Source organism: Littorina saxatilis, linkage group LG1 (genome assembly GCF_037325665.1).
Source record: "Littorina saxatilis isolate snail1 linkage group LG1, US_GU_Lsax_2.0, whole genome shotgun sequence".
In the NCBI taxonomy this organism is placed as follows: Eukaryota; Metazoa; Mollusca; class Gastropoda; order Littorinimorpha; family Littorinidae; genus Littorina; species Littorina saxatilis.
In genome coordinates, this window is record NC_090245.1 from 22,889,545 (window position 1) to 22,906,517 (window position 16,973).

Below are 16,973 nucleotides of genomic sequence, written 5' to 3' on the forward strand. Positions count from 1 at the left end.
GGTTATATGGGTCACATTCTTGCCTCAAGACAGTAATACAAGTTGGGATGACTGACTTCCGGGGAGGATACCAACATGGCGGGAAGTCGTAAAAGCGAAAGCCAGACAGGAAAATGTGTTTACCTTTGCAACAGTAATCTGCAAAGCTGTTTGCGTTTCCAAATACCGTGAACCTTCACTTTGCATTTTTGTTTGCTAAGGGGAAGTAGCCTTGACAATGGCTGCAACACAAGCATTTTTGAAAGAATCTGTTCTAAACAGCAAAAACCCCAAGCCTGGTGTTGTGAAAGTCGTACGGGTGAGCAGTGGTATTTCATAGTTTTATGGTCAGCACATAATTATGGAACATTTGCACTCAGAAGATTCAGGTTAAGAATACGAGAAATAAATACTGGTCTTCTGCGTCATGCAGTTAAAGGACCATGAAAACTGGTACTACTTGACTCCGAAAACCTCATCAGTAATTAACAAAATTAGTCCTTGGATCGTGTTTTGTTGACATGTTTGATTGAAATCATAACTAACATCTTCAACTTGGCCGTTCATGGCATTGTTTTCATGTTTGTGTGAGGATTTACGAAGGAGCAGAATAGACCTTTTCGGTATCTCGTAAAGGAAACTCCATGAAAACAGACGATGTGAGTGTCATTGCTGTTTTCGTTTATGATTTGAGCATGGTTTTCGACAGAAAAAAGATATCTTTGATTCCAAACTTACCCTTGCAGAACACTAAACCAGTGAAACAAAACAAATGTTATTGTGAGACCAACACTCCCATGCAGTCCCACACATTATTATTATTATTATTATGAACATTTGTGCGCCTAATCTAAATATAGCCCTAGGCGCTTACAAAATAATTATACAATACATAGTGAACATTATACGAAACACAGATCGACAAGGACCAAGACACTCGGACTCATACACTCGCAGACAGACGCACAGCGAGAACGCGACGCACTCACTCATACCAACTACAGGCACATGCATTCTGAAGACGGAAAAACAGTCATAAATAAATAAATAAATTATTGGATACATAAAGTTAGTTGAGAGAAGAAGAATAGAGCTGGAAAGGGAAGAAGAAGGAAAGAGAAGGAGACAGATTAAGGACCAGCAGGAGAGGGGGATGGGTGGTCATTAACAGACTAGGCAAAAAAAAAAAAATGCTTTGGTTACGGTTTCCCGACCGACCCTAACTTTTTGGGCCGACCCTAAACTTTTTTTTTGGTCCTAAAGCTAAAAATAAAATGAACCAAACACATACATACACAAAAAAAAACCACACACACACACAAAAACCCACCGAAAACGACAACACCACGGCACAGAGAAAACATCGATCACCGGCGAGCAGACAACAAGCCCGACAAGGGATACCACTCCGCTTTTTACAACTCCCATATCCAAGGGAAGTCAGTCTCGTGCGTTCGTTCGTTGCGCGAACGTAAAAAGATGTCGTCTGCATTTGCAATCGTATTCGGAAAGTGCGTTCATATCGAACAAACACGACTGATAAGTCGGTACTCGAAGAGTGCAACCTTGGTGGACATTTTTCATGATTTTCATCCAACTTTGGACGGCAAACTGTTCGGGATAAAATGTGTTGGGTCGACGAAAATAAGTGCCGAGCCCGAAGACTCTTTCGAACTGGACTTTGGCATGACTCTCGAAAACTTGGAAAGTTTCCACATCAAATCACTTCACTTCAAGTGTGTTCGTTTGACTCCTGATGGCAGTGAAGCGGACGAATACACCAATATGAAAATACCTCGAATATCCTGCATACACAAATATTTTTATCATTTCAAGAGGGACCAACCAAAAAAAAAAAAAAAAAAAAAAAAAAAAGTTTAATCGACCTACCTACCCTATTTTTTTTGGCCATGAAACCGTAACCAAAGCATTTTTTTTTTTTGGCCCTAGTGACACGTTTCAATATCACAATAAGGTGATTATGAACGGTTAGTTACTTCTAACTAACTAACCACACCACGATCCACTCTCGCAGTCATACAAATAAATAGAATCAACAAAAGTATAAGTTTCAGACGCCTTTTTATGTAATATCACGCCACCTCCCTCAAGACTTCACTCCAAAAGATGTTCTTTTTACGTTAAAACACACAGAGATTAGGCCAAGAAAAAATGTCAATGTTTCAGATTCCCCGACCGACTTTATTTTTTCTCCCGACCCTGGGACTTTTTTTATCCTTCCAACAAAAATGTGATATAAAATAACAAAACTCTATTTTGCAGACTTTACAAGGACAGTTACTGTTCTTGTACATCCAGGGGTCACAGTGCAACATTTCCGGCCAATAACAAATCCATCTGTGTAAATATAATAAAAAACTTTAATCGAAAAAGAAAAAAACCCAGTAGTATACTAGTAACTAATCTACAGACCCTAATTGTTTTTGGCCTTGTCATCAGAAACAAACCTTGTATTTTTGTGTGTGTGTGTGTGCCTTATAACACCTTAGAATTGAACTTGACGACCCCAAGTCCAGTTGACCTTTTTTTCTATGAGGCCCTTCCTAGTTACCTTTGATATATGATTTATATGTTGGTCTGATTCTATCACTTTTACCTAGCATGTTGCTGGGCCACTGGAAGACGGGAGCCTGATCCGAGAAGTCGCAGACAGTACTGTCTACATCAAATCCATCTTTCCCAAACAATGCCAGGATCTGCTTCAACAAAAGTCAGTCACTTTTGACTGTGTCAGACATATGTAGGCTGTTCCATAATTATTTAGAATCTCAGAAACGGAAACGCATACCAACAATCTAACTGGGCTATTTTCTGGACCAATCCTTTCCCAACTGGCCATCCTCTCAAAAGACCTCATTCAGGCCTGGGACCATGTGACATCAGCTATACCTTTTATGGCCCTTGTGAAGGCTCGGACCGAGTCTTAAAGGCTCTCAAACCGTTTTTCTGCGGCTGTTTCTTGAAATCCGAGAACAGGCTGAACTAGCTTGGGGAGATGTCAAGAAAATAGGAAGGATGCGACAACAGCAGTGCTCACTTTGGTGCCAAAAAATCTTTTGTCGCAAAGGCAGTATGCACAGGTGCTTTGTCATGTTGCAGCATAAGCCCTCGAATACCCGTGTCCGGACGGTGTTTGTGCCAAGCCTCAAATACTTTAGGCCATTAGTGGTGGACATAGCAGTCAGACGTGACTGTATGCCTGTCCTCAAGAGTCACAGTGTCTAAATGCCCTGATCTAGTGACCAAAGATGCCAGCATTTGTTTTTCAGTACTTCTTGTTCTTTGTACTTGGCAAGGGTTGGGTCACCTTGAATCACCCCCACACACGACATTTGTCTGATTTCATGATAGAACTGGTAAACAAAGGTTGCGTCACAACTGACGACATTCCGTATTGATTCAGACTAGCCATTGCTGATTTTTTCAAGTATTGTCAGGCACAACTCTGCCCTACCCCTCTTCTTCCCGTCACTGGGTTCCCGCAGTGGGGCACTGCGGTTATGAAATTAAAGGCCCCTCCTGTTTTTGGAACCGCAGGAGCTTTCTAGTTTGCTGTTAGGTAGATTTTTGGTTCCTCTTTCCTGTCATGCTCTCTTTCTCTTCGTGAATTCTTTTCTTTTTTCTGCCTTCTTGCTCATTCATCTGTATTTTTTCCAAAAATCTCTTCTCTTGCCGCTTGTCTCGCGATTCATGTATAGTTTAATCTGTTAGTGTTCTGATGTAAGTCCAGCAGTAGATAGGTTAAGCCTATTTTAACATACTGGAAACTGGTAATCTTCCAGTAGGTATTAATTTAGTTTTACTAAAGCCTGCTGGGACACAAGTAATGGGTTAGTGCATTTGTAAACAGGAATCGCTTGACAAGTGGCCCCCTTCATCCCCCCCTTCCTCGTCCTGATATGGCTCTGCGTAGTCGGCTGGACGTTAAGCAACAAATAAACAAACAAACAAACAAACCGTCACTGGGTTCATGTGGTACCCAACCGGCACATCGCGTTGGCGCCATTAAATATTTGTTTAAGATCTTTTCGAATGCAGAGCTTTTAATTCCCAGGGCATATTGCATCTCGCTGATAATAACGCAGGGATCTTCTCGTATTATCTGTTCAAGTTCAACAGCGCTAATGTTTTTGAGGATAACAGATGAAATGAGTAGACCAGGATGGGTACCATTTTCGAGGCTCCATCTACCCGGTTTGAAATTGCTGTACAAGTTTTACAACACGGCTTTACAAAGAGCATTAACCCCAAAACATTTCACCAAACTGTCATGTAAATCGGCCTCTTTTAACCCTTATTTTGAGTTATTGTAAGTCATGGCTCGGAAATTGCTTTTTTTTCAGCTTCATGGTGCAATCTCGTACAGTGTGCGGTCAGTATCTTCCCGAGTCAATTATATGAAAACTACATAACTCTGGAACTTCTTTTTTTGTGTCAAGCCTCATGATAGTCCACTATTAGACTGCGTGATTTTGTTTTTAACGCCATATTGCCAGGAGCCTGGATTCTAAATAATAATGGAACAGCCCTCGTATCTAAGTAAAATTTGACTTTATTTTATTAAAAAATATCTGGCTTTTGCAAGTATAAGAATGAAAGGTAACTCATCGTTCTTGGTGTATGTGTAGGGTAGGGGGAATTGTTGGAGGGGTTTAGGAGGAGAAATCCTTGAGTTGAATGTTTCATCGCTTTTTCAGGGATGGCCAAATCGTCCGCCCGATCGCCAGGGGCGAGTTAGAAATCCGCCGGGCAAGTAGAAACCGCCTTGAAGCTTGCCAGGCTGGCCAGTGAAAGTTCTGGTCAAATGCAAAACTGTTCTTCCACCGAGTTTTAAAGCCATATGAACACTGCAGATGCAGTAACTTCTGCCGTCTGCAAAACCACCACCAGGTTCAAGTGAAACAAATACAAGGTTCCTGTCTTATCACCGCTATTTTAATTGTGTACAGAAATCTGACAGTCATAATTTGTTGTGTGGTATGTACCGTCCCAGCGAAATTTCTGACGGGTTATTGACTTCCTTGAAGTAACTCGCCCGGGAGGCCAGTTAAAATGTTGAGATTTGGTCATCCGTACTTTTTCCTGACACGTTTTTAATTTTTTTTACAGTTATGAGGACAGTTTCAACAGCCAGCCAGACTGGAAGCAAGGACTTTTGCTGCTCAACCGGTACCGGGTGGAGTTCCAGCCTTCTTTTCATCCTGTGAGTGAATATTGTACACTGTACTTTCTATTTCTTCTAAGTTGAAGTTTTGATAGCTGGAAGACGCTTTGAAACTGGCAGGGGTTGACTGTCAAACAAGTATACCAATTCTGTGAACAAAATTGTCAAGCAGTTAAAACCCCAGTACATGTATGTCTCAAATGGTTTACAGATTTAAATCTTCTTATGAAAAAACCAGCTCTAACCTTATGGAACACTCTTGCAATAGCATTTAATAGCATTAAAATGAAACAGTTCGTTTGAATTGCTATTTAGCTTGCGTAAACCACACACCAGATTTCGTGGTTTATCTAACCCCTGATCCACTTTCCTTTTTTTCACAATTTAGTCGTCAGTTTGAGATTTCAATGCGACTGGCTGTATCTGCAATAGCACGTTAATGTGTACCTCTGATTCTAAAATGCAAAAAACGGCTGCGAGTCACACGGACTTGGCGGCGGCGGCTGGCTTCAAAGAAAGCAAGCGCTATTCAGAAATATCGTCTGCTTTGAGACACAACCTTTTGTGACCCTGCTTCCGGGCCATCTTTTTTGAAACTTTCAAAACTTCGAATTGTACTGATCTTGTCTTGATGAAAAAAGAAATCTTTTATGACTTAAGAATGTTTGTGTTACAAGCTGTCAATTTATTATTTAGAACTAAAAGTTAGTTCTAGCACCGAAACGAGGCGCCTGATTCTAGATCAGACGGTCCATGAAAATAAATTCTTTGAAAATGTCTCACTCTTGACGGAAAGCAGCCAGGATGTTCCTGTTCGGTGAGCGTTCAAATGAAAGTTTGTTTTTAGTGTGTGTAAAAGCCTGACAGTATCTGTGATGGTTTACGGGAGGCTTACTGTGCCTTTAAGTCTTTTTGTTGTAATGCTATGCTTATTTGCTATTTCTGTCCCCAGTGCAAGAGACTAATTTGGACATGAAATGTTAATACGCAAAGAGTTTTTGTTGTAAGTGCTCTCCAAAAGCATAAATGTGTCAGTTCCTGCAGCTTTCGTCAACTTATAAAGAAACAACAAAATTCAAAGTGCTGCAAGCTGATCGTTTTATAAGAGAAACCATTATCATTTGCCTTTTCTAGCAAAATTATGCTAGCATTGTGATGAAAAGAAACATTATTATGTCATGCTATGAAGATTTACTGGTCTTTTTGTATGCAGGATAACAGAGACAGGAGACCAAGGTTTGTTCTGGTTGTGGAAAAGTTTGGCATCTTCAACATCCATGAGGGTTTCTACAGTAAAAACCAGCCCAAGGATGTGTGAGTTTTTATTTCACAATGTGTGGTAGTGATGTTTGCATACAGTACTTGCAGTTGCAAAACAGTGAAGTTGTACTTATCCACTTCCAGAGGTGCACAACCATTTAGCTTTTTTGGTGCACAGATTTTTTTGGGTTTTTGAGGGGGGGGGGGGGGGGGGGTAATTATTTTATATTGTTTGTTTTGAATTTTTAACAGTGATATACAATGGGATATGTTTTTTTAGAATAAAATAGTTATGGGAAGGCCTGTTTGTGCATAGTGTGTGTGAGCACCATTCTAGTTTTCAATTTTGAACACAAAGAGTCATCTATACAGTTTAGTGTATCTGACAGCAAAACTCTGCCATCACACGTACTCACACATTTTTGAGTCACTTGAGAAAAAGTGACTCTATGTAATCGGTCAATGTTAGTCTGTCCGGCCGGCCATCCGGCCGGCCGTCCGGCCGGCCGTCCGTAGACACCACCTTAACGTTGGACTTTTCTCGGAAACTATCAAAGCGATCGGGCTCATATTTTGTTTAGTCGTGACCTCCAATGACCTCTACACTTTAACGATGGTTTCGTTGACCTTTGACCTTTTTCAAGGTCACAGGTCAGCGTCAAAGGAAAAATTAGACATTTTATATCTTTGACAAAGTTCATCGGATGTGATTGAAACTTTGTAGGATTATTCTTTACATCAAAGTATTTACATCTGTAGCCTTTTACGAACGTTATCAGAAAAACAAGGGAGATAACTAGCCTTTTCTGTTCGGCAACACACAACTTAACGTTGGGCTTTTCTCGGAAACTATAAAAGTGACCGGGCTCAAATTTTATGTGAACGTGACTCATTGTGTTGTGAATAGCAATTTCTTCCTGTCCATCTGATGCCTCATATAATATTCAGAACTGCGAAAGTGACTCGATCGAGCGTTTGCTCTTCTTGTTTAATTGTTGCAGCATGGATGACCGTCAAGTCCAAGCAAAAGCTCTTGAAATGGAAAGGTTGCAAGCACAGAGTCACCTAAGGTAAGTTCGTGTCTGATGTTGGCAACCTGTTTTCAAAGGATAACATAACAGTTACTGTTCTTCGTCTCTCCTGTAGTCAGGGATGGCATTTTTACTTGGATCTGTCAGTGTCAAATCTAAAGGGCATGAGGGGGGGAGGGGGGGGGGGACACGCCCCAGCATTTTTTCCTTTCTGTTTTACTCCAGTCTCACTCTTGTGTATCACTGGACTAATCTCTAAAAGTAGCGAGTGGTGCTAGATAATGCATGAGCAAGTGGATGGTAACATTGTTATAGCTGTAAGATCAGATTGTCCTGCGCACTGCTATACCCCTTGCTTGAAGAATGATTGATGAACACATCTTAGCTTATTTTTAATGTACTGGTCGTTTCATCAACCAATCTTATGTTCTGGTCATTTCAGCAACCAATCCACACAGGATAATGGCCCAAGCAGCCAGTGTGATGATGATGTGTCGTTGTCAATGCTTTTGGAGCAGCTGGGAGAATCAAGTCTTCCTGACACGTCGCATTCTCAACTGCAAAGCACGCAGCAAGGTCTGTCTATTGCATGAACGGAACTTTTTAGCTTTGATGACTTTGTTCGGGCCTTTGCACATCATGTGCACATGCATGTTTGCTTACCCATGTATGCGTGCACAAACGCACACACACACACACACTAACTAACACACTCACACTCACACACACACACACACACACACACACACACACACACACACACACACTCTCTTACTTTCTCTCTTTCTCTCTCTCTCTCTCTCTCTCTTTCTCTCTTGCTTTCTCTCGCTTAAATTCATGCATATACACAGAGTTTTTTGTACAACCGCAGAGGTGGATGTTTTTTCTAACCTTAAAAAACCACTATTTCTGACTTTACAGCTTCCACCCACCATTAGTTTATTTGTAGTATGTTTCTCCATGTGAGCATCTGACTGTGTTTCATCAAGCATGTCTGCTGATCTTGTTGACAATGACAATGACACTTACAGATTGGGGAATGTTTTTTTTCAGATAACAATCAACTGCAAGCAAATGTTTCCAGAGCTAAAGAAGCTTGCATTCAGAGACACACACTACAATCAGCGCTGCAAGCCATGCGAAGTTTGAATGTGGAAGACTTCATTGTGAGCGCAGAAGATCAGAGAGTGCTTGATGCTATCCCAGGTTGGAATTCATTGCATTTTTCTGCAGTCACAAAAATGGTCATATTCTTGGATGTATTCTAACTTTACATATTGGAATCAAAAAACAAGAAGTTAAGTTGTTGGAACGTTGTTATTGACAACATTATTTTGTCAATAACAACGTTCCAACAACTTACCTTTCTTGGGGTTTTTTCTCTGAATTTTGAAGCGTTGGCAGTCTCTTTGTTTTTGGATTTACATATATTGGAATTTATAGTATTTTTTGTTTGCTTTTTTGTCAGCTTCACAGTAGTGATATTGTTTTAAAAATATGCTGAGGGGTTTGTATAACTCAAGCAGAGTACATCCAGAGGAATACAGGGTGTTGCAGAAATCCAGTCAATTTTTTTTGTTGGTAGGGTGTCATGTCCTTCTCGGGGTGTGGGATCTGGTTATTTGGGAAGGCAACAACAATAAACATCAAATCACAGCTAAACATGATATTTGTATATTTTCACCAATGTGTCAGGCCTTAAATGGAATGTTAATTTCCTTCCCCTTCGATATGAAAGTGCATATTTCTTGCGAAAATAGACATTGGTATATATACATAACTTTTCAACTGTGTTGTCTTCCTCTGTGTGACAAAAAAAGAATTCCTTTGTGTTGGTTTTTGTGGGATAGATTTTGTTCATTGCAGAAAAGTTCTGCAATGCTAGTGGTCATTGTGCTAACATTCTTAATGTGTATCCTTCAGAATGGAAAGCGGACTACATTGTACCTGCATCAGAAAGCTTAGCAGAGCATCCAAACTCTACATCGTCCGGCACAGCAAGCAGCGATCCACCAGAGCTGTGCCATCTGGAACCCACCTTGAGGTCAGAGGGGGATGCTGTCTTGCGCTCCGGTCCTCCCAATCGTAGAGCACAGCCCCGTTCTACTCAGGCAGCATCCCAAAAAGTGACTGATGTGTTGACACAGGCCTCGGCACAACCCAGACAAGCGCCTGAAGAAAATCTGGAGACTTCACACAGGGTGCAACAGGAAGCAGAAGGCAATTGCTTTGCTCTTCAGTATTCTTCTGCAGAAGATGATGCTCCGGTAGCTGACCCAGAGAAGGGAAAAAGTATGGAGGGCGCCACGTGTGATCCAGGCCCAGTGCTTTCCACGGCAACAGCTTCTAGGAAGTTTTCAGTTGAAGCTTCAGAGGCTTCTCGGAGTTCAGGGGTGAGTAGTCGTTGTTGCTGGACTACATTCATGTCTATACAACCTGCAGGCATGTATTGTAGTTGCTTGAGGCATGTGAGCATTCTCTAACATAATACTGACCTTTTTTTTTCAAACTGCAAGTTCAATTCAGATGGTTCACGAATACAAACAGGTATGCAAACATCTGCATGTTCACGCATGCACACACGCTGTATTTTTTCCAAATCCTGACTGATTCTCTCTCTTTATATCACTCTTTATATCTCTCTCTCATGCTCTCTCTCTCTCTCTCTCTCTCTCTCTCTCTCTCTCTCTCTCTCTCTCTCTCTCTCTCTCTCTCTCTCTCTCTCTCTCTCTCTCTCTCTCTCTCTCTCTCTCTTCCCCCTCCACCCCCAGCCAGACACATCCTTATAACACAAGGCAGCATGACATGATCATATTATTCTCATATTGAGAAATGTAACCATAGAATATATAACTGTATCCTGTAAATACACAAACTGGAAATATTTCTGTTGGGTGTGTATGGGTTGTGAGAAAGTGAATACTCTTGCTTCTAGTGAGGCAAGCTTTCTACCCATGCTCCTGGTCCATGTGTTTCAAATAAATCCCTCGCTGGCCTATAATATCACATGAGAAAATAAAATCAAGAATATTCACTTTTTCACAACACATACAAACCCGACAGAGTTATTTCCGAAAATCATCTTTTGTCAGGCATCTGCACATACACTGAGTTAATATGTTTAGGCCAACAAAAAAAATAGGTCTGTTTACGGTAACCCGACCGACCCTAGTTTTTAGGCCCGACCCTAATCTTTTTTTTGGATCGTCTGAAAAAGAAAAAAAAACGCATCCAAAATAGAGCTGTTTGCACTCAAACAGCAGACGACAGAAGGGAGGTAAGCTCAAAGTACTGTTTATAGTTATGTTGGGCAAAAACAGGGATTGATGAGAAGAAATGAACTGTGAAACATCATAGAGAGGGGAGAAAAAAACAAGTCGCGTAAGGCGAAAATACAATATTTAGTCAAGTAGCTGTCGAACTCACAGAATGAAACTGAACGCAATGCCATTTTTCAGCAAGACCGTATACTCGTAGCATCGTCAGTCCACCACTCATGGCAAAGGCAGTGAAATTGACAAGAAGAGCGGGGTAGTAGTTGCGCTAAGAAGGATAGCACGCTTTTCTGTACCTCTCTTTGTTTTAACTTTCTGAGCGTGTTTTTAATCCAAACATATCATATCTATATGTTTTTGGAATCAGGAACCGACAAGGAATAAGATGAAAGTGTTTTTAAATTGATTTGGACAATTTAATTTTGATAATAATTTTTATATATTTAATTTTCAGAGCTTGTTTTTAATCCGAATATAACATATTTATATGTTTTTGGAATTAGCAAATGATGGAGAATAAGATAAACGTAAATTTGGATCGTTTTATACATTTTTATTTTTGACTCACATGCGAAGCAAAAGTGAGTCTATGTACTCACCCGAGTCGTCCGTCCGGAAAACTTTAACGTTGGATATTTCTTGGACACTATTCAGTCTATCAGTACCAAATTTGGCAAGATGGTGTATGATGACAAGGCCCCCAAAAACATACATAGCATCTTGACCTTGCTTCAAGGTCAAGGTCGCAGGGGCCATAAATGTTGCCTAAAAAACAGCTATTTTTCACATTTTTCCCATTTTCTCTGAAGTTTTTGAGATTCAATACCTCACCTATATATGATATATAGGGCAAAGTAAGCCCCATCTTTTGATACCAGTTTGGTTTACCTTGCTTCAAGGTCAAGGTCACAGGAGCTCTTCAAAGTTGGATTGTATACATATTTTAAAGTGACCTTGACCCTGAACTATGGAAGATAACTGTTTCAAACTTAAAAATTATGTGGGGCACATGTTATGCTTTCATCATGAGACACATTTGGTCACATATGATCAAGGTCAAGGTCACTTGGACCCTTATGAAATGTGACCAAAATAAGGTAGTGAACCACTAAAAGTGACCATATCTCATGGTAGAAAGAGCCAATAAGCACCATTGTACTTCCTATGTCTTGAATTAACAGCTTTGTGTTGCATGACCTTGGATGACCTTGACCTTGGGTCAAGGTCACATGTATTTTGGTAGGAAAAATGTGTAAAGCGGTTCTTAGTGTATGATGTCATTGCTAGGTTTAGTTATTTGACCTTGACCCTGAAGGTCAAGGTCATGTAAAGGTCAAGCATGTGAGTCGTATGGGCTTTGCCCTTCTTGTTTTTTACAATTTTCAGATTTTTAATGACCAAAGTCATTAATTAATTTTTAAGCCACCAAGCTGAAATGCAATACCGAAGTCCGGGCTTCGTCGAAGATTGCTTGACCAAAATTTCAATCAATTTGGTTGAAAAATGAGGGCGTGACAGTGCCGCCTCAACTTTCACGAAAAGCCGGATATGACGTCATCAAAGACATTTATCAAAAAAATGAAAAAAACGTTCGGGGATTTCATACCCAGGAACTCTCATGTCGAATTTCATAAAGATCGGTCCAGTAGTTTAGTCTGAATCGCTCTACACACACACACACACACACACGCACAGACACACATACACCACGACCCTCGTTTCGATTCCCCCTCGATGTTAAAATATTTAGTCAAAACTTGACTAAATATAAAAAGGAAAAAAAAAAGCCGACCTACCGACCCTATTTTTTCACCCTATGTTACCGTAAACAGACCTTTTTTTTTTTTTGGCCTTACAAGTATACTGACAGATTATTTCCGAAAATCATCTTTTGTCAGGCGTCTGCACATACACTGAGTTAATATGTTTACAAGTATACTGACAGATTATTTCATTCAGCAAGTATGTTGAGCGCCTGCCATTGTTAGGGAGCATGCATGCTCCTTGTTAATACAGTGGAACCCCCCTTGAAAGACCTCAAAAAGTCGGAAAAAATCAGGTCTTAAAAAGGGGGGGGGTCTTACAATGGGGATAAATTTACAGAGGTTATAAACAAAACATGTGACAAAACAGGGTCTTAAGGCCAACAAAAAAATTAGGTGTGGTTAAGGTAACATAGCCAAAATAAATAGGGTAGGAAGGTAGGCAATCACTTTTTTTTCTCAATGTGTACAAATTAAACCTACTTGACAGGGAAATAAGTGTGCGACTCGAGCGCTTTAGCTTTCATTGCGTTTTCTGCACTGTTTTTTTGTTTTTGTTTTTTTGTTTTTGTTTTTATGTTTTGACAAATGTAATAAAAAGTTATAGGGTCGGCCCCTAAAAATAGGGTAGGTCGGGTTACCGTAACCACACCTTTTTTTTTTAGGCCTAAAAGGGAGGAAGTCTTAATTGGGGGGTCTTGAAAGAGGGGGTTCCACTGTACACACTTTCTGTCACCCATATATATGGTTAGCAGTTTCTTTTGCAGGACTCGCACATTCAGCACCCAGACGTGACGTTCTCAGATTCCTCACCAAGCGTTGAAGAGGACTCTAACACCAATGTTGCCGACATGTCTCCGCCGCAGTCTCTTGGCGCCACCCCTGTTGCTGCTCTTCATCCTGTCTGTGTCACAGAAAAGAGCGGGTCCAGTGTTCATGTCTCTCGTGCTGGTGGTGCCACCCCTGTTGCTGCTCACCATCCTTTCTGTGTCAAAGAAAAGAGCGGGTCCAGTGTTCATGTCTCTCGTACTGGTGGTGACCAGAGAAGCAAGAAGCTCTGTGACATGACAGCGCATGACCAACAGCACCTAAACATTAGTCAAGGAATTGGTAGGAGCTCTCTGACAACAGAGCTGGTGGAAAATCCTCGCAGCAGAGCTGTGGGGGAGGGAAAAGCAGATGCACACCAGAGGAACTTACCAGCAACGTCATCCATAGCCTCACAACTACCAGCAGATGAGAGTTTACTCAGTCAGCTGACATACACAGTAGAATTCAACGTGCAAGCATCACAGGGTTTTCATCCATCTAATATGTTGACACAGGACCTGGTACCACTTTTAGATGAGACAGACTTTGTGCAAGCGTCCCAGGGCTTCAGACCCTCACATTTTGCGACGCAAGATCTGCTACCAGATGAGACTACCCCAGATCACAAAATTGCCAGTCGAGAAAACCAGCCAAAAAAGGCCTCCTCTTTTGTAGTGTCAGTATCAGAGACACAGTCTGCTGACCAGTGTCAAAGTCCAGATAATTCAAGTGAGAGGAGGGTCAGATTGGTAGGCGGAGGAATACAAGCGACAGTGGGTCACAGAGGTAGCAGGGAAGACAGGGTTTGTCACTCCACCCAGAGACTGTCGTCGGGTGATGGTCGTTCACATTCACTGCGCCTCAGCCTCTCGCCCATTGAGAGCCTTGCCAGTCGCAGAGACAAGAGGGCTTCCATTACTGCCATGGATTTGGACGAAGAAGAACGCATGCGACTCTTGTTGTTGGAAAGGGAAGGCACTAACGTTGAACTACCCCAGATAAGGAGACCAGAGTTGTCAGGTGAGGCAGGCAAAACACCTGCAAATGAGAATGAATCTGTTGCACACTCTAGCTCCACTGCAACAGCACTGCCAGAGGGTCTGTCAAGTTCTGGTCCGAGGAATGATCAACACATAAATGCTAGCAGGGTTTTGGTAGACAACTCAGGCTCAGAGTCTGAAGACAGCTTTGATGTTGATCTCTTGCACCAAGCATCAGGACCAACTTTACACAAAACAAAAGGCAGTACAGTGGAATCCGTCATTAGCAGCGGTGAGACAGTCGTGGTCCCTGACTCCAGCCAGGAAGATGTGGTTATTGTGTCATCGAGTGGTAGCAGCAGCATTGGTGAGATGTGCAATGTTTCAGACAAGAGGGCAGAGACAGAGGCACGCACTGTGGGTGAGTTGTTTGCTCTCTCCAGAAAGACAGTTCAAGGCCAGAAAGAGGATGTCCCATCTGCATCTAGAAAGATTCCGGCAGCATCGATTCACAACTCAAGGCAAAGAGATACAAATGACAATCATGAGCAGATTCCTGAAACTCGCCCCCAAGGTACGGTTACATCACAGTGTCAGCAGTCATCTGGGGAAGCGGAACCTTATCAAGCACCACAGAAGCAGAAAAGCCCACAGAAAAGAATAGCTTCAAGTACCACATCGAATAGCAGAGAGAAAAGTTCAGGTACAAGAAGAGATTTTTCAAGTGAGAATGAACATGGTCACGGTAGGGGCACTGCAGCTGTCAGTGCCGCTTGTTCAAGGGAGCAGCCAAAGAGTCCACAGGAACGCCCTGTTATGTCTGACAGCCTTATGCCAGAAGAACAGTGTGAGGCAGTGACAGGCAAAAGGACAAGTGGGGCCAAGAGGCTTGGAAGCCCCAGTGCTGGACTGTCAAAGAGCTCAAAGCAAAGGAAAATACTCACAGAAACCTCAGAAGATGACACAGGTTCCATCAGAAACAGACCCAGTGCCAGTGTCCAACAAGGCTATTCTGTAGAAAGAAGGGGTAGAACGAATTCACACCTGGATGGCTGGCTTCGCTCTGACTCAGCATCAGCCATAAAAACGAGAGTTACAACTACAAGACAGCAACAGATCAGAGTGGAGAAACCTGTCAAGCAGCATAAGGCGGCTTCTGTTGTAAGCCCAGTTGAGGTCACAAGATCAGCAGCTAGTGACAGCTCACATGCTAGACAGCCATCAAAAAGCCATGAATCACCAGCAAGAGTAAGGTCCAGCCACATGACGAGCAGCACAGTTAACACTGGAAACAGTCAGATCCCTGGAGGACACAGACGATCATCCTCACCAGACCAAACAGCTAGCAGTAGTACAAGGCCGACTGGTAGCCGTGTGGGAATACAGCTTCCCACAACATCAAGTCATAGAAATCTGAAATCTGCTAGGCCTGGTCCAATCACCGGAGAACAGAATAAGAGTTCAAACTCACACTTAACGACAAACCAAGATTCTGATTCAGAAACAGAGGTTGACAGCGTCAGTCAGAGCGTGCTGAGAGATTGGTTTGAGTACAGGGCAAGAAAACCAGATGATCCCAAGCAGCGTCGTTTGCGTCTGCTCAAATTGGAAGGAGAACTACTAGACAAAGTGGAGGAATGTTTATGCCGACCATGTACCTAATCATTTGCTGATGTTAAATGCTCAAAAACTTCTGTGAATTTTACCTTTTTTTTTTCTTTTCTTTCTTTTTTTGTGTATGCAGAGGATGGTTGATTTGTGTCTATGTTAATGTGAGATTTAAGTTGTATATTAGCATGATGTGTCAATTTGTGAACATGTACAGTTCAGACCTTTTGAATCACCAAAGTCCATTCAGTGAAGACTGTTGCGATCATTATACCAAAAGGTATTACAGTGAAGGTTAAGACCAGTCAGTCACTCAGCAGGGGATAACATATATGACAACTGTGGGACTTGTATTGCTGTCTTTTGTTTGCTTGCTTACTTTCATGCTTGTGTGCATGATTTGTAGGGCAAAATACAGATTCCAGACCACAGAAACACAGCTTCCTTTAGGTATTCAGGGACATTAATGCCAAGTCAAGAACCTTTTAGTTAAAGAAAAGCTGTGGGCCTGATACTTTTCAGTCCTGTACATATGAACACTCATCCACTCACAATAGGTTGTGTGATGCCATCAGAAAAGAAACTGAAACTGGTTTTCTGCCAACTGTACTTCCAAGCACACTCTGCCATCAGCTTCTATCTCTTGCCAGCAGTTGACGTGGACTTTTTATAGTTTGCATACATGTGTTTGTTAGAATGTTACTGATATGAATTTGTTCAGGATCGGTCATTGACTGATTGAGCATACATCATGTACAAGCATTGAAGGTGGAAATCTGAAATTATGTTTCCAGTGTGTTGGCCTTTTACTTTCATCAAGTTATGAAATTCAAGTCCATGTGGTTGACGGCTTACATTGTGTATTGTAACTATGAAATACTTTAATTCTTCATGTTATTGTTAAGAAAATAATAAGTCATTTAAAATACTTTGATTGTGCATGTTATTGTTAAGGAAATAATAAGTTATTCTGAGGTAAGTAGAATAAAACTGACCTCATAGTCAATGTAAGTGACTCAGATTTTGATTTTTTTTCTTTCTCCCCATTTTCTTTTTTGCTGTTTATTTCAGCACAGGTGGTT

At 41.5% G+C, this 16,973-nt stretch overlaps 1 protein-coding gene across 1 annotated transcript; it reads left to right on the forward strand.

Annotated features, from left to right (window-relative positions):
* Positions 1-68: 68 nt before the first annotated feature.
* On the forward strand, positions 69-16,897 carry LOC138964985 (serine-rich adhesin for platelets-like). The gene is made up of 9 exons (XM_070337109.1): positions 69-298; positions 2,601-2,710; positions 5,110-5,203; positions 6,378-6,478; positions 7,426-7,494; positions 7,898-8,031; positions 8,509-8,661; positions 9,379-9,848; positions 13,261-16,897. The coding sequence occupies exons 1-9, from the start codon at positions 218-220 to the stop codon at positions 15,943-15,945; spliced, it is 3,897 nt and encodes a 1,298-aa protein (XP_070193210.1). The 5' UTR covers positions 69-217; the 3' UTR covers positions 15,946-16,897.
* The last annotated feature ends 76 nt before the right edge of the window (positions 16,898-16,973 follow it).

Coding starts and splice junctions, on each gene's coding strand:
- LOC138964985 (XM_070337109.1), top strand. CDS start 218: ATGGCTGCAACACAAGCATTTTTGAAAGAATCTGTTCTAAACAGCAAA. Junction 5,204..6,377: donor TCCAGCCTTCTTTTCATCCT/GTGAGTGAATAT, acceptor TTTTGTATGCAG/GATAACAGAGACAGGAGACC. Junction 8,032..8,508: donor ACTGCAAAGCACGCAGCAAG/GTCTGTCTATTG, acceptor GTTTTTTTTCAG/ATAACAATCAACTGCAAGCA.